This window comes from Sylvia atricapilla, chromosome 15, assembly GCF_009819655.1.
Source record: "Sylvia atricapilla isolate bSylAtr1 chromosome 15, bSylAtr1.pri, whole genome shotgun sequence".
In the NCBI taxonomy this organism is placed as follows: domain Eukaryota; kingdom Metazoa; phylum Chordata; class Aves; order Passeriformes; family Sylviidae; genus Sylvia; species Sylvia atricapilla.
The window spans coordinates 4,652,993-4,679,727 of record NC_089154.1 but is presented as its reverse complement, the minus strand read 5'-3'; the positions used below and the strand labels follow the sequence as shown (position 1 = coordinate 4,679,727).

At 44.0% G+C, this 26,735-nt stretch overlaps 2 protein-coding genes across 2 annotated transcripts in view; one reads left to right on the top strand and one right to left on the bottom strand.

The window, feature by feature from the left end:
• MMD2 (monocyte to macrophage differentiation associated 2) overlaps window positions 1-26,735 on the top strand; it is a 129,266-nt gene that overhangs the window by 65,194 nt on the left and 37,337 nt on the right. The window lies entirely within an intron of this gene.
• Window positions 1-26,735, bottom strand: part of FOXK1 (forkhead box K1) — a 47,918-nt gene that overhangs the window by 1,847 nt on the left and 19,336 nt on the right. The window contains exons 2-8 of the mRNA XM_066329770.1: window positions 19,613-19,810; window positions 9,135-9,291; window positions 7,740-7,886; window positions 5,818-6,011; window positions 4,529-4,695; window positions 3,575-3,856; window positions 1,206-1,430 (exon numbers count right to left, since the gene is read on the bottom strand). Of these exons, the coding sequence (XP_066185867.1) occupies window positions 1,206-1,430; window positions 3,575-3,856; window positions 4,529-4,695; window positions 5,818-6,011; window positions 7,740-7,886; window positions 9,135-9,291; window positions 19,613-19,810 (1,370 nt within the window). The remainder of the gene's footprint in view (window positions 1-1,205; window positions 1,431-3,574; window positions 3,857-4,528; window positions 4,696-5,817; window positions 6,012-7,739; window positions 7,887-9,134; window positions 9,292-19,612; window positions 19,811-26,735) is intronic.

The following is a 26,735-nucleotide window of genomic DNA, read 5'->3' as shown; positions in this document are numbered from 1 at the left end:
AAGGGGAAAAAACCAGGGTAAAGATGAGGGCAATCAGCAATTACAGCTTAGTGACTTAGAGAACCTAAATCATGCAGCTGAAGAGAAGTTAACTTAGTATAGATGAGAGTCAAGAGACTCAGGCTTTGTTTTGTGAACCAGAAAATTTACCGCCACTTACAAAAAACTCAGATGCAAGTGGAATACTTCCTACTTTGATGAGAGTTAAGAAGTTTGGCGAGATTAAAATATTTTAACACAAAAACATTAAATAAAAAAAGTCTGATTCTATATTAGAAAAATGCTGCCGGTGGTTAGTAGAAGCTTGACCTATCTGGTCTGTTAATATCTTATAATAATTGCATAAAAACCTTATCGCTATAATTTTTTCAGAGTTCCAATGAGATTCTTGCAGTTCAAGTGCACGCCAGGTAATAACTGTGAAGAGATGTGGCAGAAAATTCTGTAGAAACATTCCTACCTTACTGAAAGGCATCCAAAGCCCAGCAGTGCTCTTTATTTCAAACTCCCAAATGCACCAGCCTGAGGCAGCAGAAGTGCTTGGCCTCTCAGTGAAAAAAGCCATAAGAAACTTGGATATTCCCATCCCCAACTGAATAAAATCTGAGGTGCTGAGCAAGCAAGAGGAGGCTGCCAAGACATGACTTGCATGGAATTTGAAAAAACCATTCTTGACAAATGACTAGAACACATCCTGTGTATACAAAAATCCAACATTTGTTCACCTGGTGAAATAGATCTTGTTTCTCTCAGGCTCTAAGACTGTAAGATGGGAAAGTATGTTATTTTCTTATTACTCTATTGAGTCATGTTTCACAAGATCTGAAGAGCACCATGGAAATTTTATTATTTGGCATGCTGCAAGCAAAGGCTGCTGGTCAGAAGAAAAGAAATGAAAACAGGCTCTCCACAAGAATCACTGACACTTTCAACAAATAACCTCAAGAGGTAGAGAGTCTCAGTACTAATAACTGCATAGCCAAGGGCAAAGGAAGGACAGAGCTTTTCTGCCAGAGAGCAAGGCTTTTCCCCCAGGAAAGGCAGCTGAGGTGGACAGAACGAAACCTCCCACTGATTTACAGCCCTAGAAGGAGAAGACGTGCAAGATGGAGACACAGAATAACTTGACAGACAGAAAGCAAGAGGAGAGAACACTTGCAGCTTTACACCCTGGCTGCTGAGCCTGGGGAGCAGAGCAGACCCACCGTAGGCGCTGCTGGCGATGCTGTTGGTGGGCACGGCGTGTTTGCCGTTCTGGGTGACCGCCCGCACGGGCAGCTGGTGCTGCCCCAGGGCCACGGGAGCTGCCTGCTGCAGGATGGTGACAGTCTGCCCAGGGACACCCTGGGCCATCTGACTGGCCACTGTCTGGATAACACGGCTGGCTGTGGGGATGGTGGCGAACGCGATCGTTGGCTTCTCGTCCATGCCTGCGGAAAAGCACAAGAGACACGGATCAGTCGCTGCCCTGCCTTAGGGGCAGGTTTTGTTCTCATTAACACTCTAGCAGGGATACATTCCTCAGGATTACAATACCTCAGCAGGTCAGGGACAAGTATTTGGAAACACTAAAATATCCTCTATGGCACATTTACTCTATCAATATTAAGAACATTTTTCTTAAGTCGCAAGAAAAATTTTTAAAAAATCAAACCCATCAATTTGACCCTTTGCCCTAACAAGGCATCACCTCCCTTATTGGCACATCACAGCTGTGATATGGACAGCAAGCACTGCAAAGCTCATAGCTTACTTTGCAGTTTCAAACAAACTGGCTTGACTTTCAATACCACACAGCAGGAGAAGGCATTAAGATCTTAATGCCTGGAGCCAAAAGTCTGCAGCAGCTTGCTGTCAGGCTTGCATGGAGGTTGATTTACAAGGAAGTTTTCCCACAATTGCCAGCTTTTGCTGTTTAAGTATAAGAAAAAAACAGGATGGAGGAAAAATAAAAATAAAAAAGGAGAGCAGAGTTCCTGGACAGAGGTAACTGCTTGAGAGCACTAAAGCACTCTTCTCACTTCCCATGATAATAAGGGGTCAATTCAGCAGGAATGCAACAGATACAGGAGAGCATTCTGCCAGGCATGCAGGAAAGGAGAGGAACCACTCTTCCAGGGCTCTGCGGGTCTCAAAGGAGAGAGGGCAGGAAGCACAATCTCATCAGTCTTGCAGGAAAAGAAGGCCTCTCCCATTTTAACATTTGCACACAACAAGAGTGCAGTTAGATGAGACATTAAGCACTGAGCTGAAACCTGCAACCAAGGTGATGGGAATGGGGAGACAAAAGGCAAAGAAAGCAGAGTTCAGGAATGAAAATGCAGCCAGCAGGGAAAGTATAGACTAGAAAAGGATATGAGTGGGAACAAGTAGGGAAGTAACAGGCAACAGCAAGAACCAGTGAATGAAAGAAGGGAGCAGGTGACAGGCAGCTGCAACTCTTAGTGCTTCAGGAACATGTATGGGATCCAGACAGGAATTTCTAGAGAATGCAAGTGAAACTCAAGCAAGATATCCAGTGCTGAACTAAAAATGCCAGTGGTCCTGCTGCTGCAAGAGGGGAAGCTCTTTGTCATTCTTTTCTTCCCTTAGAGAGAGGGACCATTGTCCCACTGCCCACACAAAAGGAGTCAGAGAAACCAGCCTTTGCTGCTGGTACAACATACACTGACCTTGTGGCACTAAGACCTCCTGAAATAGGGAGCAGACAAGGTGTTGTCTAGATCACACAGCTAACTCACTAAATCCTCCAAGGCTGGAATTTCCAGCTTAGGGACAAAAAAAGTCTTTGTTCTAACTGGTTTTTGAAGATTGCTTTAATGGGGCACTGCCTGCACTTCCAGAAGCACATTCTTTCCTCTAGGAATCCAGCCTGCAGAAAAGAAGGGCCCAGTCATTTATTTACAAAGCCATCCTGAAGCAGAGTTGCAGCCTTTCCCAGGCTCTATCCTTTGGCTGGAAAATGCACACGCTTTCATACCCATATAATAGGCATAATATTGGTATTGGGGATAATTACAAAAGCATGAAGAGACAGGACAAGGGGGAATGGCTTCAAACCATTCTTCTATACCTGGAAGACCAGGTATAGATGAGATATTAGGAAGAAATTTTTTCCTGTGAGGGCGGTGAGGCCCTGGCACAGGTTTCCCAGAGAAACTGTGGCTGCCCCTGGATCCCTGGAAGTGTCCAAGGTCAGGCTGGATGGGGCTTGGAGCAACCTGAGATGGTGGAAGGTGTCCCTGCCCATGGCAGGGGGATTAGAAGGAGGTATCTTCAAGGTACCCTCCAATCCAGATCTTTCTATGGTTCTATGGTAATAAGCAAATTTTAAGCACTGCATGTTTTCTCAGGCTCCAAAGTCTGTTAGTTTTGTTCTGCAGCAGAGAAGGGAACACAGCTGCCCTGTTCTCTGGTAGAGACAAAAAAAATGGATGAGCTCTCATTTGGTTTAAGTTTGACCTGGAGAAACATCTTTTTTAACAGCTCAGTGCCCAGTGAGTGAAAATGTTCAACCACTGTCCCCTCCGAGCCTGCTCTTATTAGCAGAGTAGCAAGGGAGGTGAAACGCTACCTCGATGGTCAGCAGCTAAGTCCAACACTGCTCCTGCAGCTTCATGAGCTCCTCCTGCTGTGCCCTGGTTTGTGAGGATGTATCCATTTGCAGTGCTTGCAGAGGAGGTCACCACTCGGACCATGGTGACAGTGGGAGCTTGCTGAACGACGTGGATGGCGTGGCACGAGGGCTGCTGAGAAGTCACTATGGATGCTGGCATGTAGGCCACTGGTTTGGCCACCAGGGTGGATGGTCGGGGAGGAACAGCCATAATCACTGGCTGGGCACTCACTGGAGATCCTGAACAGAAAGAGAAGCACTTGTTAATACGAGAGGTAAAAAAGACCTCCATTGATTTAATCCGTGCACTTGCAGTCTACTCAGTGCTTCAGCACTGGCAGCAATGGAGGTAGAAAAAAAAGAAAAAAACTCAAGCCTTCAAAAATACCACCTTCAAACTTCTCCATATCCTACAAAAACCTTACCTGTCATCTGAGCACATTTCTGTGAATAAAAACCATAATAAACATTAAGAAAATATCCCAAACCAAGTTTTCCTTAATGAGCTTTGCCCTCCAACCTCACCCTCCAGCCTGGGTCAGCACAGCTGACAAGCAGATATTTACCAGGCACTGGACATAGCACCAGAGCTTGGTGTAACCAAACTGATCTTGTCCAGAGGTTGGTAAATGACAGCAAGTGAGCTCTGGTGATGCCATGGCTACTCTGCTTCAGGTCTTTACAGTCACCTAGCTCGAGGTTAGATCAGCTGTCTCTACACATTCTGCCCCTCATCCAAAGAGGGGTAAGAAAAATGGTTTGAAGTTGTATTTGCACCATCAGTCTCTAAAAACAAAGTGGAAAAAGGGTCCTGGATTCTCCAAAAAAACACTGCAGAAGTCTTCCTGTGGTGTCTCCAGCACGGCATGTGGGGCAAGTGAGCAGCCAGCCTCTGGAACAAGAGCTACTCACCGGGTGCACTCTGGGAATACCGATACTCTGGCACTGAGGCTAACTTTGACCCCAAGTCGTGATCGTGTGGAATGGGTGAGCCTTCCCGTGACAGGCACTCTGGAGTCTGTAGGCCACTAGAGTGAGGGGACAGCAGGCCAGGGTGAGTAGGGGAGGCAGGAGCACTCCTGAAACACCAAAACACAGTGTTGGCAAGCACAGATGCATTTTGACCACAAGACAGCAGCAGAGACACAGAGTTATGTCCAGCACAGGATTGTCTAGGAAGAACAGCCTTTCCTCCACATCACCCACTGCAGTCCTGCTGGGAAGAGCTGAAAGGTACACAGGGACCCCAGGAACACTCCAGCTCCAAATACTGCTGTGTTATTACTTGATGAAGCAAAGTGGACCCTTCAGAGTAGGGTTAACATTTCATTGTTAGACCCACTGCTGACAAGAGAATCCCCAAATGCTGCACACTCTCATCATTTTATAACTTCAAGTCATTCTTAAAGAACCTATGTCAGAGTCTGAGAGTGACAGGGAGAAGATTCAAGTAGAGGCAAGTGTCTGGTCCTGCATCTGCTTACAGAGCAGTTGCTTCCCCTTCTCCCTCTTGCCTCCCTCCCCAACCACTTGGTTCTCACCTCTGGTCCCAATTATGTGAGAACTGTACATTTCTTTAATGACAAACCAGAATAAAAAGCTGAAAAATTCTCCTCCTGTTCCCCCCACATTTTAACAGAAAAAACATGAGGTGTGGGAGGAATGTTCCCTGAAACTGCTCCAGCTAATGCTGAATTCCAAGTCTCCTCACAGCTACAGGGCTCAAAGAAGCTGTCATTGCACAAGGCAGTGGAGCTGACTAGAGCAGCCACACAGAACTCCTGCTGCTTCACTGCTGACAACCACCATCAGCCTGATCTTCCCTATATGAGAGTGTTTTAAATACCACAGAAGTTATTCCCACTATGATCTAATCCACATCCAAACACAGCTTTCCTGAAATCAGAGATTGGCATCTGAAAACATTCACTCCAGTGATAATTGCTTTGAATTTCTTTGAAATTATGCCAAAACAGATACGTTATTTGATGCATTTTTGCAGTTTGATTCTGGATTTATTTATTTTTTTTGGTTAATCACTTAAGAAGTCAGAACAATTTTCAGATTAGGCCTCAGGACTAACTACATCACCTCTCAAACTATAAACAGAAGCAAAGTTTACTCACTGTACTTCAGGAGAAGTTCTAGTTTATTTTCTTTGTAATGAGTTTGGCAGAGAGATGAGAGGAAATTGAAGTTACCTGGAGGAGAGAGGCCCAAAAGGTGTTCGGAAGCAGGACACTCCTCTTTGCCTTCTTTTTCTAAATGCTTGTTCTACAAGTTTGGCTTCAGAGGCAGGGTCAATTCGCCAAAAGGAGCCCTTTCCAGGCTCCTCTTGGGAGCGTGGGACTTTAATAAAGTAACGGTTCAAGGAGAGGTTGTGCCGAATGGAATTCTGCAGGAAGCAGAGGAATGAGGTGATTATTTTGCCATGAAGAAATATGTAACAAAGACAAATGGGCTGCACCACACAGCTTGGAAAGATAAAACCACACTGCCAGAATCAGTGTTGAATACAGAAACAAGTCACTCAACTCACACAGTCCAAAGTCACAGGAGAACAGCAAGAGCAAACCTGGGGGAAAGTGTCAAGACTTTCTCCTAACCAAGCTGAAAGATGGGTTTGCTTGGTACTAACCATTACTTAAGATACATCTGGAGCCAGGCAGAGCAGTGACTTCTCTGTGGAAAGCCATGAAAGCAGAGCTTTTGCTGAGGCAGGGGGAAATCACTGTAAACCACATCAGAACTCTCTCAAAAGACAGGCTTTATTCTCGGCAAGCGGAAAAAGTTGCCTGAGCCTGTGCTAACTGCTCACCTGCCAAACGATTACCAGGGAGCCCAAACATGCCCTAGAGGACACTGCATCTCACAGTAATCACAATGCAAGGCAGCCAACATGCCCTCAGCCAGCTCTGGGAGGAATCCATGAGCTCTGTGGCACACTGCAGCTCTGTAAATGATGACAAGGCTGTTTATCCTTTCCATTGCAACAGCCCATCTCTTACAGGGTGTAGCACTACTTTTTGGGCTGGGGAAGGGCTCAGTAAGCCTCCATGTGCACAAACTCATCCCTCTTCCACTTCCAAAACAAAACAAAAGCTTTTCTAGTGGGTTTAGACAATCTCTTCACTGGTGAAGCCTTACAATGCCACTGGAGGGGAGAGAAAAAGGCAACTTCACTCCCTACCGAAATGCAGCTCTCTGAAGCAGGATGCAGCAACTGGTTCACAAAGTACAACTCTGCCGAGCAGGTTAGGGCAGGAAGTGAATTCCACAATTAATTAGAACTGCAGGGAAAAGCCAGGGAGGCAGAAATGTATTTATTCCAAGTGCACTCAAAGTGCACAAGCAGTTCTGCTCCAGCCAGTTGCACACAGTGGAAGCAGCTGCGAGAGCCTTTGCAGCTGTATTAGTGTATTACATTCAAATGCCAACACCCATGGCAGAGGTGTGATGCCAAGAAAAAGTCTGAAAGCAGGTGGAGTAGAGGTTCCTGAAACTTTGGAAGCAGCCCTCAAGTGAACACTGAAGTTTGATTTAGCATGTGTTAACTACTTTCAAACTCTCCTCTGAAGCTGGTCAGGTTTTCCTGATTACCACAAGGAGTGCGTGGAGTCTCAGTTTCCCAAGTTCCCACTCAAATTCAGAACTTGCAAACTGTGACTTAGGCAATGCAGTTAATAAACTGTGAAAACCAAAACATCTGTAATGATTTAAGGTGCTATGTTTAAAAACTGGATCCTCGGTTTTAGGCTGGATATCCTGTGCTTGGAGAAATCATGCCAAAGATGAGGCAAAGGATTAAGCAAGTGTCTGGGCAGAGCAGTGACTGACAGCAAGGATGCAGGCAAATGAAATACAAAATGAAAGACACATGACTACAGCGTTAAAAGAGGAACCAAAGAGCCCAACAGTAACACACTACATTGCCCTACAAAGTATTCAAAAAAACCCAAACTAATCACCCACAAACGAACTAGTCAGCTTCTGTTAAACAAATTCACTCTGGGAACAGTCAAAGCAGCTCTATTCCCAGTGCCCCAAATCTTTAATAAATGCATTTCAAAGCAGACAAACCATGCCAAAGTAGTTTAAAAGCTTGTCAGTGTCAAGAACTCACCTGCCAGCCCTTGTCAGCAGTCCTGTAATATGGATAATGCTTGGTAATGTGGGCATAGATCCCACTTAGTGTTAATTGCCTGTCCTGTGCTGAAGATATAGCCTGCACAATTAGCTGAGCATAAGAATAGGGTGGCTTGGATTCATCCTAAGCAAGAAAAAAAGGAAACAAAAATTTAGTCACTAACAAAGAATTCTTACGCTGCAGTATACCACAACCCAAACTTAAAAAGCACATTGGGCTGTTAATTTTCACTAATGCCAAGAGAGCAGTAGGGCAGCTAAGAGAACATCAGCTCTCCCTTTGCTGTTTTATGCTGCCACCACCCCATTTAGCACAAGCATTTGTGTGCAAACCGAGCTACAGGGCTGAGTCAGATCAAAGTATCTCCTTCCATCTCTCCACAAACACACATAAACCCCAACTTCAACCTGATTCCACTCCCCACACATGCTTACAAGCAGCACAAGGAAAGGGGTCAAGACAGGCAGTTAGAGTCAAGAAACAGAGCACAGGTACATTCACTGCTTTCTGTGTTCATGAATTAAAGCCTTCAGTTCTGCCCAGCTACAGCTCCACTCTGTTAGAAAGGTTTCAGGCAGTATGTTATCAGCCCTCCTCCCAGCAACAAGCCCAACATGAAACCTGATCCCATCCCTTCCCTTCTCCAGCAGGATTTGTTTCATTCTAGGAACTTTAATTTGTTTGCTAGATCTCGTATTTCCAACTCTCCCATTACTCCATCAAGAACAACCCTTCTTGTCTCAAGGGAGAATTAAGTCTACAAAAAAAAGCCATCTAGTAGTGTGCTCCTCCACCCAAGCCCAAATCAGGTGGTTTTGGATATGGAACTTTTAACTTTGATCTGAAGATCAGCTCACCAAAATTACATTTTATCATTCTAACTAAGTTATTTTTTAATCTAAATTCCACTTGCTACACTCCTCGTTTAACACCTACTTGGCAGGTCTTCATGTTTGTTTTAAAGTCTGACTACAGACTTCTCATGGCAAGGATCTGGTTTCTTCCCCTGCTTCTGCTTTCTCCAACTGTGTTTTGCAAAATACCATTAATTAAAAGAAGAAAATGAGATGTTGAATTTTATGTGCCTCTTCTTTATGGGATCTTGATTTATCAAATAAGCCAAAAAATTATTCCTGCTTCAACCCTTTAGTGAGTGATTTGAACAACACATTTTGAGCAAGCAGACACTACCACTAAGCCGAGGACAGCTTGAAAGAATGACCTCAAACCCCTGAAGAACACTGTATGCAGCACCCTTATGGCCAAGGTGTTCTTAAACCCCTTTTAACTCTAACCAGGACCAGCAATAAAGCCCCAGGTTTTACTAATCCTCCCCAGGAGCACTGCTGGGTAAGTAATGTCTGTGTGAACCTTTGGGCTGTCCCCTCCAGATGCATCTGCCTGCTGCTCTGACGCTGCCTTTGCCGCATACTCTGCTGCCAGCTGCAGATCCGAGGTAATGTTGTGAACAAAACGATATCCTGAGGATCCAGCACCACGTGGACTGGCTGGGCAAGAGTTGGGAACACTGGAGAACACAAAAAAAAAAAAAAAAAAAAAAAAAAAAAAAAAAAAAAAAAAAAAAAAAGAAATACAGTTGTTATTTCATTTATTATCAAGGCATGCAGTTCTTACTCTCAAAGGTACAGTAAAGCTCTCTGGTCATAGAGAAGCAGATGCAATTGGCCTTACTTGTGCCCCTGTGGCTTATCCAAAGCCCAGACAGATTGAGAAAAAAAAACCCACCAGAGATAAAATTGGAACTTCTACAAAATCCTGACACTCCCTGACATATACACTTCCTGCAATCACAACAGAGCAGTGTTTCAAAGTATTAAACAACTCCTTTGTGTTCAGAGAAGCACTTAAAACTGAAACAACATAGAGAGTATCAGGGATGAATATTTAAGTAAATGAATAGTTTGTTATTATGACTTGTTAAGCAACAACACGACAATCTCCTTGTAACACAGATCATATTTAATCAATCCTTCTAACAGGCAGTTCTACAGAATCAGAGCTGAAGCACCCAGAGCAGATATTTGCCATGAAGGTCTCTAACACCACATCTGAGCTTCACAAGACACCACACGGCTGGAGACAGGCGTTTCCCTGATTCACCCCACACTCCTGCAGGCAGCAAAGGGGAGCTGCACTCACTGCCTACACACACAGGTAGCCCAACATCAGTTTTGGCTGGAAAAGGCACATTCAGAGTGGCAGGGCCACCACAAGATGGCATTACAGGAACGGCGACTGAGCACCGCAGGCTGTGAAAGGTGAGAAAACGCTACAAACACATAAAAGGGGGCTATAATTTGCAGTATCACTCAGGCACACAGAAATGAGTGCTACAAGATGAGAACTAATTAGAAAGGCTTGTCTAGGGATCACACGTCTTTGATTTGTAGGGTTGCAAGAATCAAGGAATGGCTTGGATTGCAAGAGACCTTAAAGATCACCTTGTTCCAACCCCTGCCATAGGCACGGACACTTTTGAACGGACCAGGTTTCTCCAAGCCCCATCCAACCTGGCCTGGAAGGATGGGAGGGGAGGGATGAGTCTGGGAAGCTGAAGTTCTCCTTTTCTGTCTCTCCCTTGTCCTGTGCTGTCCAGAATTGAGGGATTCAGTGCCAGAACAGCAGGATGCACAGCCAAATCCCAGGATTACAAATGTCTTCTAGGAGCAGAGAAACAGTAAACAAGAAAGCAAACCAATACACACAAGATTTACATAGCAAAACAAGCAGTTCAAATGGTATGAAAAGATGCAAATTGAAGCTCACAGCTGGAACCAGAATTCAGTAAAACTGGCATAAACAATCCTCTTACTGCTGAAATGCCCAATAACTGACACAATCAAATGCTGAGACTCATCAGAGCACTGCACCAAATGCTGTATGAAAAAACACAGCACATGGTTCCTTCCTCAAAAGGTGACACATACACATAGGGATGCAGAGACAACCCTTGTTTGCTCAGTGGGGAATACCTTGGGTGCAGGAGCAATTTGTCAGTGTAAGGAATGACCATTTCCTACCACAGTCCAGCCTGTAAGCTGAGAAGTGCTCCTACTCCTTGTGGTGTCTCTGCAAATGGCTGCAGCGCTGAGCTCAGCACAACCCAGACTGGTTTCTTTTAAAAGTGAATTACAGATTGGGAGGGCTGGGGGGCAGAGAAAAGGCAGCAGAAATATCCAGTCACAGCAAACCCTTGCAACAGGGAACCCAGGCTCACCCCTGTCCCGTATCACAGCCTTGTACAGCACCTGGTAACCCTTTCAGTGCCCACCAAGAGTCCTGGGCATTAATGGTGATGCTGTTCAGGAGCACAGAAGAAGGTAAAGCTTTCAGGTACTGCAAGGCTAAAAAGGTTGAGGAGCCCATACTTATGGATCTCCCTTTGCCAGAGACAAAGGCATTTCTTACCCAGCCTTTCAAAGAGCAAAGACCCATTTGTGCAGGAAAATGAATGAAAATTTGCTGCTCTAAGCTTTGGAAGTGGGTAATACTAAACCACAGAAGACACTCTTGATGTCTTAGTATTTGCATGAGGAGCTGGTGTGAATTTAATTATTCTGCTGTCATTTTTCAATAGCTTCTTCACATACACACTTCTTATAATGTGCAGATAATTACAACTGAAAGCCATTTTCATACATGAAACAATGACAAACCAAAAACACAGCGATTCTTTTTGTTTTTGGCACCCGAGCAATTATTGTAACACACGGGCTAGAAATGGAATAGGATAAAACAGTTTTCTGATTTTGTTATTTGTCTGCAGAAATACACAAACAGCAAACCACAGAGACAGAAGCCAGAACTCAGGACAAAGATACGGAAAAGAGAAAAATTCTCCAATAAATCCATGCTCTGCAGAGCCGTATTTCTTGCTTTTTCTTTTCCTTTTTAATAAATACATAAATAAAAAGAGATAAAAGAATTTATTTCTTTATTCAAGATCAGCAGAGCAAGCAGCTCAGTTTTTGCCTCTCCAGCTCAGGCTTCTGAATTTTAAGTATGATCTCTTGCTTAAAAAAACAAACAAAAAGGGAGAAACTCATTCCTTGCAGGGCTGTGATTCTCTGGAGTGTTGACAAACCCCCTCTAAACTCAAGTGTTAATAACTTGTAGAAAAGCCAGGCTCTCCCAAGGAGATACTCACTGAAGGACTCGATCATAATCACCCCCTAAAGAAGCAGCTGCCCCTTGGGACAGCGACAGCAATAGCCAAAGATTTGGAAGAGATACTAATCTTTTATCAGAATGAAGCCCTTTTGTCCAGGTAGATCTGCTTCCTTTCAGCCTGGATCAATGATCAAATCAAGAGATGTGGGGACAGAACAAACAGCAGCTTTAGGCACGCCATGCACAGACAGGGGAACACATGCTGCTGAGTGTTCAAGCTCTCAGTCAATCATCACAGCTCTTCAGAGGGGAGGCAGAAAGAGCTGACTGCTGGAAAAAACAAGGGGACACAATCTGTTCCCCTCCCAACATGGGACAGAAGGAGTGAAGAAACAGTTTTACTAAAAATACCCCTCTGAGGGTTAAGTTAAAATTAAACATTAGTGCAGTCAAAAGAAAACAAGCAAACACAATGCAGTGACATCAGTTTCCTGGAGTTCCTGGAATTCTCCTCACTACCCAAAGCCAGGGGCTGGCCGGGGTGCTTGCATGCACTCACACCCCCTTTAAAAATATTATGAAACAAAGAGTTTTCCCTACAAACACCTGTTTGTGCTATGAAACAAAAAATCAACTGCAAGGAGAGTAATAATGATTTGTTGGATATTAACACAGTATCAATACTTGGCTAGAACTTGATCCATGTTGATACTATAACCTTTCACTGAGAAAAGCACAGCTAGGTCTGCAATTTCACCCTGCTCTGACATCCTACCACACTGCTGTGATCCAGGCTCACTGTCCATGCTGGCAAACTTAGCTTAGCAATCCAAGCTAATTTGGGTTAAACTTGCTTGTTATGGCAGAGAGATTTTGGAGAGGAAGCATTTTACACCACTTAAAGACACACAGAGCATGGAAGAAACCCAGCTGCAGTTACCCACAGCCTTAATCCCACAGTACCATGGTTAAAGCCCCAAGTGCCAGAGATCTTTGATATCCACTAAGGATTCAGCATCTCAACTTGAAACAGTGACTGCAGGCAGCCACTGAGCCACAGTTCTCTAAATACCATGCTGAGAACTCAGCTTTAGAATCAGACTACAACCACGTGCTGAATCACACCAGTCCTCTGCAGCATGTTTTCCATTTTAGACTTAACCCTTCTTTGGCAGGAAGGCCAGAAAGATGAGGGCTGAAGGCAGTGTCTGCAATACACTCACCCACGTAAGGGGCAGGATGCCTTTTAAACACGGGGCTTGAACGTTCTTTGTAACACCACGATGCACTTTCAACTCCTGCCAAGAGGATCCCAGCCTGTAAGTTCACAGCACTTGCTAGGAGCAATTAACTCTAAGCTGCTGGAGAGTGTGTACAACGTGCTGCATTGCTATTGGAATGTCCACAATCAGTTTGTTTAACCAAAGAATCAGTCAGCAAAAATAGGACGTACCACTGTGTGCATGGTGCATTCGGACCGGGACACTGTGTGTTGCTTGTCTACTCTTATTAAAACAAAAAAAATGGGAAAAAGGATAGAACAGATCCAGAGAAGGTACTGGCAGGGATAAGCAGGATGATTTGAGATATGGAACGGATTTCATACAAGAAAAAATTGTTTAAGACAGAAGCTGAGGTGCTAAACGATAGAACTGTAAAAACAAAGCCAAGAGGAAGTGTTTAGCTCCCAGCCTCTTGCACCAGAAGAGATGGTGAGCACAAAATGAAACTACGTCGCATGTCCAAAACAATAGAGAGGGCTTCTACTTCTGTGGCTGCACTGTGGAGTGACATGCTGTTAGACAGGGCTGATGATAAAGTCTGTGTGAATGGAAAAGGACAGTATACAAGTTCTTGGGGTAAGGGAAAGCCAGAGAAGCCATCAAGGGCTTTAGAAGACATAGCCAGGCTCTGCTCCAAGGCAGTCTCCTGTCCAAGAAAATGGAGGCAAACTACACCTAAGTCAGCATTACTCTGTTTTCTGTGTTCTTGTATGATCCCCAAGACACCCATGTCTGAGAGCAAAACACTGCTGGAGGGATCTGTTCCCTGGGCACACTGAGATTCTCACATAAAGATTTTCACAATCTCTCAATACTAGGCACATTTTATGGACTAGGGGGTAATAAAAATAAAAATGGAGCAACAAGTGCTTACATTATTTATTTACGGTCACATTACAAGTCTGTGAACAATCTGGAAGCCAGAACACTCCCGAATTTCAGTGCCAACTTCCCCAGAAGGAGAGGCAGTAGTAGAAAGCAGGAAAGTTGCCCTATTACTCAATCGAGGGATCAAGCTATGGAGGCTAAATTTAAGCCAGGTATATGGAAAAAGCACCTATCCTCTCACTATGACAATGAGGAAAGATTATCTGAGATCCCATAAAAAACTGTTCACCTGACTTGAAGAACAAAACCATTGCTGGTTTAGGATATGGTATGCACATGGTAGTGCCTTTGTAAAACTCCCACGTGCACATTTGTGAAGCAGGTACAGAGACCCTGCAGGGATAAGAGTTACAGCCTTGGCAACACTGCCAATATACAGATTGCAGACTGACTGGGCATTTTTTAAGCCTCAGTTGGGTAGAGAGAAAAAAAAATAATCAAAGTTTCTTAAAATCCTCCCCTGTCTCTTTCTTGAATGCAAACTGGAGGAGTGTCGCCCTGGGCACAAGGACTCTGGTTAGAGAAACAGCATAAGCCTCTGCCTGCCCCAATAGTCCACTCCATGAGCCCACAATAAGGGGCATGAAGATACAGGGACGCTTTTTACGTGCAATAAGCAAGAATCAGGTCAGAGTGCAGCCCTTGGACTTGCGAAACAAGCCTTTCCACGATACACCAATCAGCAAGAATGGCTGAGAATCCTCCACTGCTCTCACCTTCCCCAGCCTAGCCCCAAAATCGTAACTCAAAGAAAGGCAAGTCCTCGCACGTTGCATGTTTCAGACAGGTTTCAGAAGCAATCACAAGCGGTGAGACTGCCAAACCAAGCTGGATTTTGATGTGAAAGGAGAAATCTGAGAGCTACCCTGCCTGCTTAATGCTGAAGAAAACCAAAGCTGTTGAACAAGCCACAAGTGAGAGAAAGTGAGCTATCCACGAAAGGTGAAATTGTTATTACTCGTCAGTGCTCCAGTGGTTCCCCTGGAAAGGAAGTGACTTCACTCCGACTGTGGATTCAGTGAATATTTTATACTCACTGGGGAAGAGGAAGTGCTCCTGTAGCTGGTGACATCTGCAACCCTTCCTCCAGCACATGGCTTGGCACATCTCCTCTAGCACACAGTCCATTATCTGCAATAAACATGCGTAGGAGCTCCCCAGCCCAGCAGAGACTGTTGCTTCTCTTATGTGATGTATATGCATCACCCTCCTTGGCTTGTGGTTTGGAGACTTGGGTGATTAAAAATAATCACCTCTCTGTCCAACTGTGGGAGTTGCCTGAGCTGTGCATTCTGCCTGAGTGCAGGAAGTAATGTATAACTGAGACGATGCAAAAGTGCTGCAAAAAACCTGCCTTGGAGCTCTTCAGCAGTGTTTCAGTTCAGTGGCTCACAGTGCTCTGGGAAGAGGCAAAGCCTGAATCAAATGGAGCAGGGAATATTTATGCAGCCTGCTCCAGTGAGTGAATGCATCCACTGAAGCCAGGCTTCATTCAGCTCCCCCCTACACACCTTCAGAGTAAATGTGCAAGTGCAGAGTAAATCCTAAGGGTTGTGAAACAGCAGTGCACGGTTATCCAAGAGCCTATAAAAAGCCCCCCCGCCTTTTTCCCAGCCAAGTCTGGATCAAAGCAGAGCCAGCATTTGCAGGTCTGCTGGAACACGGCTCACATACACTCTTTGTCATGCTTTATGGAATAAGAGCTCAATACATAATTTATCTACTACACACGCTTGTGAAGTAGTAATTACACTATGCATGCATAAAAATCAGACAAGGAATTTAAATGACCTGTTAAAGGCCACAAAACAAGTTGGTGGCTAAGTCAAGATAATTGCAGCTACCTCTGAGTAATCCGCTATCAGAGCATGCAATGTGTTACTGAAGCCATTTCACTTAGTAAAAAAGGACCATATGAAACCAAGCAATTCAGCTCACACCTGGTTTACTTATCAAGCTTATAGAACAAAGGAAGTTGATCTTTCATTATTCAGACTATTAACTACATTGTAAATTAGTTATCAACCCTTCTAGTAACAGCAAACATGGACAGGCACGTTAAGCACTAACAGTTAAAATACAAATTTGGGTTCACACACAAATATTTTTAACAGTTTAGCTTTCACACTGAACCTCACCGGGCACTTTTCAAGCAGGGGTTCTCACAGGGCCCTAAAGACTCTTACTCCTACATGACAAAGCAATTCCTCTACTGACAAAGACTGTGTTTGTGAGCTAAGAATCCATGCCCTTTCTGTGAAAAAACCCAAACAAGTACAAGACAAAACGTTCAAGCCCAAAGTTATTGTAGTCCAGAGATAAGCCAGAAGTAGCAGTTGTAAAACATGAACAATAATACCAACCTCCAAAGTAGGACACTTAGTATTTCTCTATTGTAGTGTGTGTATATATCGATATATATCTCTATATATCCCACTGAGAACATAATTGCTTTAGAATAGGGAATCAAGTACAAAGAAAGAATTTAATTTTCATAAATATTAAAACCATCCCAGCTCTGAGGGGCAAGGCTGTGGAGAGAGATGCTATTCGGTAAACTGAGTTAAGTTACTGTTACAGGTCCATTAACAACGACCCGACTATAGTAAAAAGGAAACTAAACACTGTAAATCTGAACTCCAACTCAGCAAGACTTTGAGACCAGGAATAGAGTCCTGCATCACACTTCATCTCTGTAGATCTGATAATAATCCAAGCACAAGCCACTCTGTGGACTGGGTTCAACACAGAGTCACATACATGTAGATATTGTGCATTTATCACAAAATCAGGCAAAGGTAAGTGTTTGCAGCATAGGTGAGAAGCTTTGTGGAACACTGTCATTCAAAGAGGATCCTCCAAATTCAAGGTGTAGAAGCTTAAAGCCATGTACTGACAGACAGTTCCTTAACTCCTGAAATTCTGACTCAATTTTTATCTTCTGAAAAGTCAAGCTGAATTCAACCAAACCCCACATGATTTTCACAGAGCTTTTCAATGCCTTGAACCTACTGAGGAGCGATTTGGTGCTACTTTGCCCTTTCATATGTTGTGTAAAATGGCAGGCTGCTTCTGCTGAGTTCTTACAACCACAGTGGCCTTTTCCTTTCTGGAACATGCAAGTCTGATTTTTTTTTTTTAAAGGAGTTTTGAACTCGAAGCAGGAAGAAATAATCCATGCCTGTCTGTAACCCTCACAGCATGCTGCCAACCAACATTTTCCCTTACAGCTGTACAACAGCACTCAAAACACATCCACACACAGATCCTCCTGGAGACAAAACACCTAGTTGAGAAAACAGTGAGCACATTTCTCTGCAGGAATAAGCAGGAATCTTGCTTTGCAAAGCTGCTGAGGGTGGCAGGTTTGGTTTTGTTTAACTAAAGCTCATTCCCTCCCTAGGCACCGCACTTTGCAGAGGGAAAATAAATAGGCTGGAAAAAACCCCAGAAGCTTGCAGGGGAGAACCTGCAGGGAAGCAAGCTGCAGTGTAAACAGGGAGGCAGAGCAGGGCTGGGGGTCAGGAGGGCAGGGCTGGATCTGGTGGAGGGACTGCAGGTACAGCCCCTGCCCTACACCAGGGCGGAGGCAGGAAAAGGGGGCCAGGAGCCACTTTCCAAAAAGGAAATTTCACCCTGCCCAGGATTTCCAAACTGCAATAATTTTCCATGGGCCAATCAGGGAGGAGCAAGGCAAACGCACCAAATTAGGAAAGTAAATACTAGAAGGGGGAGAGGAAGGAGGAGGAGGAGAAGCCAGCAACCACCTCCCAAAGCCAGCAGTGGGAGAGGGGGCTGAGTCTCAGGCAGAGCCTCCCCAGCGCTGCCAGCTCTGCCTCTGGGAAGGAGGAGAGGACGCTGTGCCAGCCTCACCCAGCACTGTGAGGCCACCAAGACAGCAGAGAGCTGCCCTGGAAGTCAGACGGCCAGAATGCATAGCTACATGCTCCCAAAGGAGCATTCCTTTCTCAGGCAGAACCCCCCAAATCACTTCCCAGAGCCCGGCGCACAGGGGAGAGGCAAGACCCTGCTGGGGCCAGGGGAAGGCCGAAGGGGCTGAGCAGAGATGTTTACAAACGTGTCAGCCCCTCCTCTGTAACAGGAACTCGGAAATGAAAGGGCTTCGGCAAGCGAAACCTCAGATGTCTTTTGAGGTTTTCTGAAGACTTGGCTGGATTAGCTTCTGCTCGAGACAAACGGATGCGATCATTAATCATCCTTAGTAAACACTGCATTAGGGGCCGAGCACAATTCAACACTACTATTTCCACTTTCTCCTTATGCAAAAGAAACATTCTCAGGGAATCAAATATCAGTTGCAGGCATATGCCAGAGTCAAAAGATACAGCCTCTGTTAGTAACACAAACCACACTGCGCTGCTTTGCACAAGATGACTGAATGGAAACTAACTACCATATGTTGGCAAAGGAACCATCCCCCTCCCCTCCCAGCAACAAGCTTCATCTAAAAAGAGAAGGTTAAATATAAACTAAAAGCAGTCTCTGAACAGAGGACTAAAACCACAGCTACCTCCAGCCCCCTCTTTCTAGAATATCAGCACTGCACATCTGCACAGCTCTGTAAGACGGTCGGAAAAACCCAAACAAGCCTCCAGATCATGCAAACCCAAACTGGCTTCGTTGTGACACTGAACTCTCAGTCTCAGCCACGCAGATTTGAATACTACTCACTGAATTAGTGCTGTCAGAAGAGATTTGCATAGTATACCTTTTTGCAAATGTACAGACAAGAAAACCCAAAGGCTATTACTATTACCAGGCACACTCTTGCTGTTTTGATGCCCACATGTTTTAAAATTCTAATACATCATCCTATACCACAAGTCTCCTTTACTTTATAAAATGTGTTATACTTCAAGTAATAGATTTAACTTTAAAAGATTTCACTGAAACTCTGTAACCTCAACTCTTTGCTGAAAAGGAAAGAAAATATTCCATGCAGTGGCTTGATATTCAGCTTATTACTACTGCACATCCACAGATCAGATAATTTACAAAACAGGATACTCGCCCAGATGTACATTCAGATTGCTACAGCCCCTCAGTACATGGTCAGCATCCTACCCCCGTTTCCTTCCATTCCCAGGAAACCACGTGCCAATGGCCACCCTTGTCCCTAACTTCAGATAACAGCAGCACCACCCAGCAACAACAGAATATTTCTGAGATAAAAATAAAACAGGCAGTCTTAAGATAGAAAGTATATGCCTGCTTTCTTTTCTCCATGCATATAGGTAGCTCTCAATAAATATTTCTAATCCCACTGCCAAAGATAGACTCTATATGTAACTCTATAGTGTGAAACCAACACTCACGTTTACCCTTGAACCCTTGGAGCTCTTAAACAAAACCCTTGTGCCCTACTGCTGGCCACCATAATGTTTTTTTAGCAGTCTTCCATCATTTTGAACATCAGAGACTTAACTAGCTATTTTTAATGGGGCATTTCTTGCACCAAGGATACCAAACAAAACAGGGCTGAGAGACTGATGTCAGAGAAGACATTTTTGAGAATTTACATCTTACCTGATAGTGCCTGTGGGGGATGGGAGGGGGCTGACCACGCTCCGGAGATCCGGCTCCGGGATGTGGATCTTCAGAGGTGATATTTGAGGGTAAAGTGGCCGAAGGGGATGTGTTGAGGCTTCCTCTTTTACTTCCTCTTTATGGTATAAAGATGTGAACTGGATCTTTATAACCGTGCTAGGGAATCGGAAAGTACATCTGGAAAGGAAAGAAAGGGAAAAGTCAGTTTTACACATGATACTGAATGTATTTAAGAGGTTTTGTATGCAGTTGATGCATCATTAATTAGTTCAAAGTCCACCATTCTCTACTGATCTTTCTGCCCAGTATCTTGGGCAGAATTACTGATCATTCATAAAGCTCTGCAAATACATCACAGTGAATGGGTCATCTAGAGATGAGATGCAAGCTGAAGGTTTGAGTAAGTTTCCCCGAGGCCATCTATTCAATCAGTGACTAAGCCAGCTACACTCCTGTAACAACAACAAACTCTTGGGTTCCTGCAATGTATCAAGGACTAGGATCTATTTTTAATTCTCAGGAAGATCCAACTCACTAGAAAGTATAAAACAACAAGCAATAGGGAGCAAAACAAAGTTCATGGAGAGCAAGAGGCTCCAGGTAAGACCACAGAGCACTATTTAAAGACTTGACTCTATATATTGTATAATTGATATCCATTTATATTTGTGCACATGATGTTAAAGGATCATCTAGCAGGTTTCAGATTCAAATACATTCATTTAGAAGTGCCTCCCTTTAGGGCTACAGCTAGCAGGTTTAGAACACGCCCCTGCGAGCCTGTGGGGCTTTATTTCTTCTCTAAGTAACACTTCTTTCCAGTTGTTATTTAGGAAAAAAAAATCACACATCTGCAAGTGCAGCCTTCAGGAGATGCTTGGAAATTCAAAAGGAAATAAGCACTGACATTTTCCATATTTGAACAGAAAGCTTTCTAATTTACAGTGTCTACAATGAGCACCGAGCTGTAAGAGCGAGTGTTCTGCAATTCTTCTTACTGCACTTTAATTAAACAATCATGTGCAATCAATACAAGCTTTCCAGGGATCATTTCACTGATACTAAGGTTAAAGCAGCAGGAAATAAAAACCAGGTTTCACCGTGGGAAAGGCCAGCAGAGCACAGTAATTGTGCTGGATTCCAGCATCTTGCCTATAGAAGGAAAGGAAGGGATTTGGGTGGTGTTGTTCTAGCACTGTAAGTGCTGCTGTGGGCTGAGTAGAATTCTTTTAACCAGTGCATTATTGAATTCTACCAGGTACAGAACAAGGTGGCAAGTAAGTCAATCTGTTTTTGTGACCACTTTATCTTAATACTGCTACTGACAGAAATGCAGCTCTAAAACCCACTCACTTGCTCTTAGTTCTTTGGCACAAGCTGGTTGTGCTGTAAGGTAATGCTCAGAATTATCATTCAGGCATGGGAAGCTCATTCCCATCTCCCACCTCGTCTCTCAAATAAGCTGGCTCAGCATTCAGTGGCTCACAATGGCCCTGCTAGTACATCAGGAGTTTGCATTGCATTTAATTCACTTCAGAGGTCCTGCCACCTGCACTCATTAATGCATTAAACAAGAACATCATTGCTGGCAATGCAGCCTAATTGTGTTTATCTAACCCTTCTAGACAGGGTGCCCTGCAGACTGAACATGAAGGCACAGTTCAAAACAGCAGTGTCCGTGCCTTGCAGTGTCTGCCAGCAGCAGGCACCAGCCTCCTGAGATGAACTTGAAACAAGGATGTTGAGCCACTGCCCTGGATTTTAAGCTTTGTACTGCTACATGGATTTGCTTAAAGCTAAAAAGCTCAAAGTACATATATTTGCAATGAGCATCATATGGACTAAGGCTCAAAACCACTATGAGCAAAAGCTTCATCATTTCTCAAGGCCTTATCAGGGAAAAGCTGAGTTGCCTGTCACAGAGCGATGGAATTCTCTGCTGTAACACCCACTGCTCAGCATTTTCCAACACCTGAGTCAAGGACAGATCAGTCCCTGTTCAGCACTGCTCAGTGCAATCCCAGGCTGCTGCTGATCAACAGGCCTGACTGCACAGAGCCCTAAGGCAGTTTTGCAGCACTGCTGAGGCCAGGGGATCCTCCACTGCAGCCTCAAAGCAGTAAGGAGCTCTATCCCACTACCACTTATGTCTTCCTTTTCAGAAGGACCAGTAATGCAAGATCCAGGTCCCCTAAACTGAGGGGTAAATTTAGGGGTGAGGTGATGGTAAAGTAACTCCTTAACTCTACTCCACTTACTGATGCTGCAGCAATGTTAGATAAAAAGTGATATCTGCACCCAAAGCACTGTGAGAGGCTGTCCCATGAGCCCGTGAGTGTGGGCAATCTCAAGAAAATCTGTTACTTTTCCAAAACCACGAATCAACCCGAAATGTGAAGTCTAAAGTAAGGCAGTAATTGTGCTGAGAAGGCCCATCCAGCCCTGCTCTTCCCTGTGAGCCTCCCCAGAGCCACCCGATCCAGCCATGTGATTTACCCGCACGCCCAGCCTGCATCCAGGGGAGAGAAACAGAGCCTGGCCTGGGCTGACTGCACAAGCAAACAATTTGTTGGCTGCTGTGATTTTGTTTTCAGACAGACAGGCTTCCCAGTTCACTGAAGCAGAACTCAGGATGTACAACCAGCTTTCATGGATTATGGTAACTAGCACGACCATGGCCGTTTTGTAAGGAACCAGTCGCAGGAAAACCAGGGAGTGAATATCTGCTCACGGCTTTAGAAAGTCCTGCAGCCTGCTCTGTGCTGGCTTCAGTACTCACACTGCCTGCAAAGCCAAGCTGGGGCTAATGTAGCCGAATTTATGTTTTTCCTGATGTAAAAACCTGCGACCCAAGGAATGGAAATGCGATGCAAAGCAGACTGTAAATTCCTGCGGAACTCCTCCCTTCCCTCAGGGCTGAGAAGGTGCCCGGGATTAAGGTTATTGTTCCAGTTCAGTCACAGACACCACAGCAGTGCAAACAGGGCCAACAGCACAGCCCAAGCCACTGTCAGTGTCAGAAATCAGAAAAACAGGATTTTGGAAGTATCTTGTCACAGGAAGATCACTTTTCATTACTTTGAACCTGAATGTAATTTTAATAAGCTTTTCTATTGTTCCCTTAATTACCCTCTTTCCAGCCAAGAGGATAAACTTGAATTGTATCAGGTAGTCCTATTTAGGAGTGAGGCACATAAGTGCAGGACTTAAACCTTTGAGAATTACACTTCTGCAGAAGATAAGCAGGACAAGACAGACAATCCAAGCAGAACTGAGCATGCATTCCTTAAGATTACTGTATATATTTCAGGTTATTTAAACTGAGTTATACTATTTGATCTGTGTTGCATGATTTCTGTCAAAGATGCAGTAACAATTTTTACTCCTGATTAACATTTTCATTATGAGAAAAAGATCAATCTGAAAGCACAGATTAGACTCAATATAAAAAGCATAATGAAGTTAACTGGTATTTCTAAGGGTGCCCAAGAGGCAATTCTTTCAAGCACCTCTGAAACTTGCAGCTGATCAGATGGATGAATTAATGGTCTGCAAAATTTTTGGTCTTGCTGCCAGCAGGAAGAGCCTGCCTCAGTTACAGATCTGCTGAGTTTACTCAATAACCTGCTACAGACAGGTATGTGCTGCAATCAGTCCCTGGCCATAGAAATCACATGGACTGAAATCACATTTACAGTGTGGCACTTACATCAATCCTGTGTGGAAAAGGGTTCTAATTTCTCTAGGATATCTTGCAAGGCAGTGAGAGTAGAAAGCTTTTTTCTTTTTTTTTTTCTTTCTTTTGAGTTAAAACTCAAAACACACAAACAGCCTCCCCAACCTCCACAAACTGCACAGAAACAATTCTTGCCTTCTTAGACTACAGGCAGGAGTCACAGAAAATGGATTGTTGGCTCCGTGCTGCCTGCTGGAGTGCACAGAATCCATAGCAAGTGGCTGAATGCATGCTATATATACACTGCAGACCAGGGGGAAGAGAAGGAGTGCACATTCCACACATGGTTACAGTCACATAAAAGACGCTGCTACAGTTTTGTTTGCTTGTTTTCCACAAGACAGATTTTCCCAAAAGTTTCCCGGGTGAGCTCCTCCCACTGACAGCACAGCTCCCATGCTATTAGGCATCCTTCATGTGGTGAACCAGTGACAGTGACCACAAGCATCTCATCTACATAAAGTCTGAAAATAAAGTGCTAGGAAACACTAGACTTTACATAAACAGTCACCCTACAGCAGACTTCAGGAAAGATCGTTAGGGGAAAGAAAACCCAACAAAATGACTGCATACCCTGCACGGCTCTATAAAAAAGTAGACATTCTCCTCCTCCGAGAAGCACCTTTTACTCACAGATGCAAAGGAAAGGGAGATACATTTGCCAAAACATAGTACCAGGTTCAACTGAAGCTATTACAGTCACTGACTTCTTTGTTAAAGCACCCTGAGTGCTGTTAGCACCAAATGACTTCTGCTAAGATCTCCTGCATGACAGCAAGAAAAGGCTATTTTAAGACTTTAAAAGGAGGCAGGAAACTGTGCTGGATTTATGCTTTTACATTTACACTGAGGAAAAGCACAGTGACAAAAGAAGACAAATCATGAGAAAGCCAAGGTGAAACATATGTATAAAATATACATATAACAGTCATATACAAAACTTGGAATGATATTTATATATTATATATATATATATATATATATAAATATAATGTAGTATGTTATGTTATATATAAACATCATTCCAGTTCATCATGCAAAAGGAATAACCAGAAAAGTAAGCTGGAACTACTACACATGTGTTGTAATCAGCAAGTTGGTACCATCTTTGTCTATTTTATCTCGCCATAATTCATGAAATCCTGTTATTCCTGAATGTTGGGGGTATAACTACACCAGTAACATCTGTGGTACAGTGCTGAGATGCAGGTCGAACAAGAAACATTGCAGAAGGTGCTCTGTTAAAAACATCACTTTTTACAGTTTGAATCAGACACTACCAAAGACCCCAAGTTTCATTCAAAAACCTGCTTAAGCAGGACTGTCTCCCCTCTGTGCAATGGCCCCTTTTCTTTTTAAACGGCTCTGGGCCCCTCAATTCAGGAAGGACATTGAGGGACTGGAGTGTGTCCAGGGAAGGGAACAGAGCTGGGAAAGGGTCTGGAGCACCAGGAGCAGCTGAGGGAGCTGGAAAGGGGCTCAGCCTGGAGAAAAGGAGGCTTAGAGGGGACCTTGTGGCTCTGCACAACTCCCTGACAGCAGGGGACAGCCAGGGCAGGGTCAGGCTCTGCTCCCCAGGAACAAACAACAGGACAAGAAGCAGCAGCCTCAAGGTGTGCCAAGGGAGGTTTACATTGAACGCTGGGAACCATTTCTTCACCTGAAGGGTTGTCAAGCACTGGAACAGGCTGCCCAAGGCAGTGGTAGAAAGACTGTCCCCGGAGGGATTTAAAAGGCGTGTGGATGTGGCACTTGGGGACATGGCTCAGTGGTGCCACTGGCAGTGCTGGGAGAAAAGCTGGGCTCAATGATCTTAAAGGTCCTTTCCAACCTAAGCAATTCTGTGACTCTGTGATGTGAGGGGACAGTAGTCCAACTCTTGAGGATGAGGCAGTTATCTCTACAATCAGTAAATACCTTGGATACAGCAAAGGTGGCCAGCCAGAGCTCTAATCACAGCAGCACCTCATGATGATAACAGAACTATGCCATTGCTGGCTAGAGTTTGACTGAGAATGCCAACAAAAACCCTTGTAAAAAAGAAAAAAATCCCCAAAGTCGATGGAACAGCTGTTTCTCTGTTCCCTGTCATTTCTCTGAAATCATTTGTTTTGTGCCAGTTACACACTGCTCACCCCAAAGAATACAGTGCTATTTCCATGCAGGAAATTCCAAAATCATGTTGGGTTTCTCAGTACAAGTGAGAATTTGCTTGTCAGTCATCTCTGTCAGGCTATTACCCTTACCAGCTATTTCAAGATACCTGACATAATTCTGCTGGAGGGTAAGATTGATACTTGTCATCCTTTCAATGAATATGTATCATAAATACCAAAATTTCAGGCTACAATCAATGTGCAGGTGCTGTACAGAGCAATCATTACAGAAAAGTGCACAATTACCTCCTGCAACCAGCTAAGCAAAGAACCACAAGCCTGCATCTATGAAAATCCTAAATCCACTCCCTATTCACAAAACCCTTTGAAGCAGTGTGAAAGGATGGGCCTTGGACAACATAAAAGACTCACTGGGAAAGTTTAAGCACCTGTGCACCAAAAATGAAACTAAATTTGGTTAGAAAAAGATAACAGTTTGCTTCACTTAACTAAACGTATATCTAAGCCCTGAAGGTGTGCCCACAGAGAGATAAGCAAACTGAGACAACAACCACCTGAGATTCTAATTTCTTCAATAACAAGGCTCTGAGAATTGCTGTGACCTCTGCAACAACTGAGCTGGAGTAGTTACTGACCAAAACTTGTTGCTTTGTGATGTTGCACTCTGCCCAGGGACAGCAGTGCTTTTCAGAACTTCAGCTTTTCAACAGCACAAAGCCTCAATGCATCACACAGTACAAAACAAACCACTTCAAGTGCAAAATATTGAGAAGGATGTCTCCCATTTCAGTAACTAAAATAACCAAATCAATGTTCTCTACTTTCACAAAAATAAACTCGACCTTTATTTCCCAACGGGAATAATCAAGACAAGTATTTTGCTCAAAATGATTATGTTGCTGGGACTAAGCTGTCTGAAGCAGCAAGGTGGGCAAAAGCACAAGTACAAAAACCACCTTTCAATCACAAGTGAATTAAAATGAATATTAGTTTGAATGATTGTCATAAAACCATTCAACAAGCTCTGAAAGCTGTCACCGGAGATTAGGTACTATTCACCCCTCCTTCGCAATAAAATAATAATAATAATAAAAAAATCATCCTCCAACATTTCCTGTTCCACTCCCTACCCTATAATTTTTTCCCCTAAATAGCACTTAGTAAGCAAAACCAATAAGAAACCAGTTATATCATCCACTTGGGTAGTGCTATCTCCATTCCAAACAAAGAAGTAAATTGCACTGAGGTT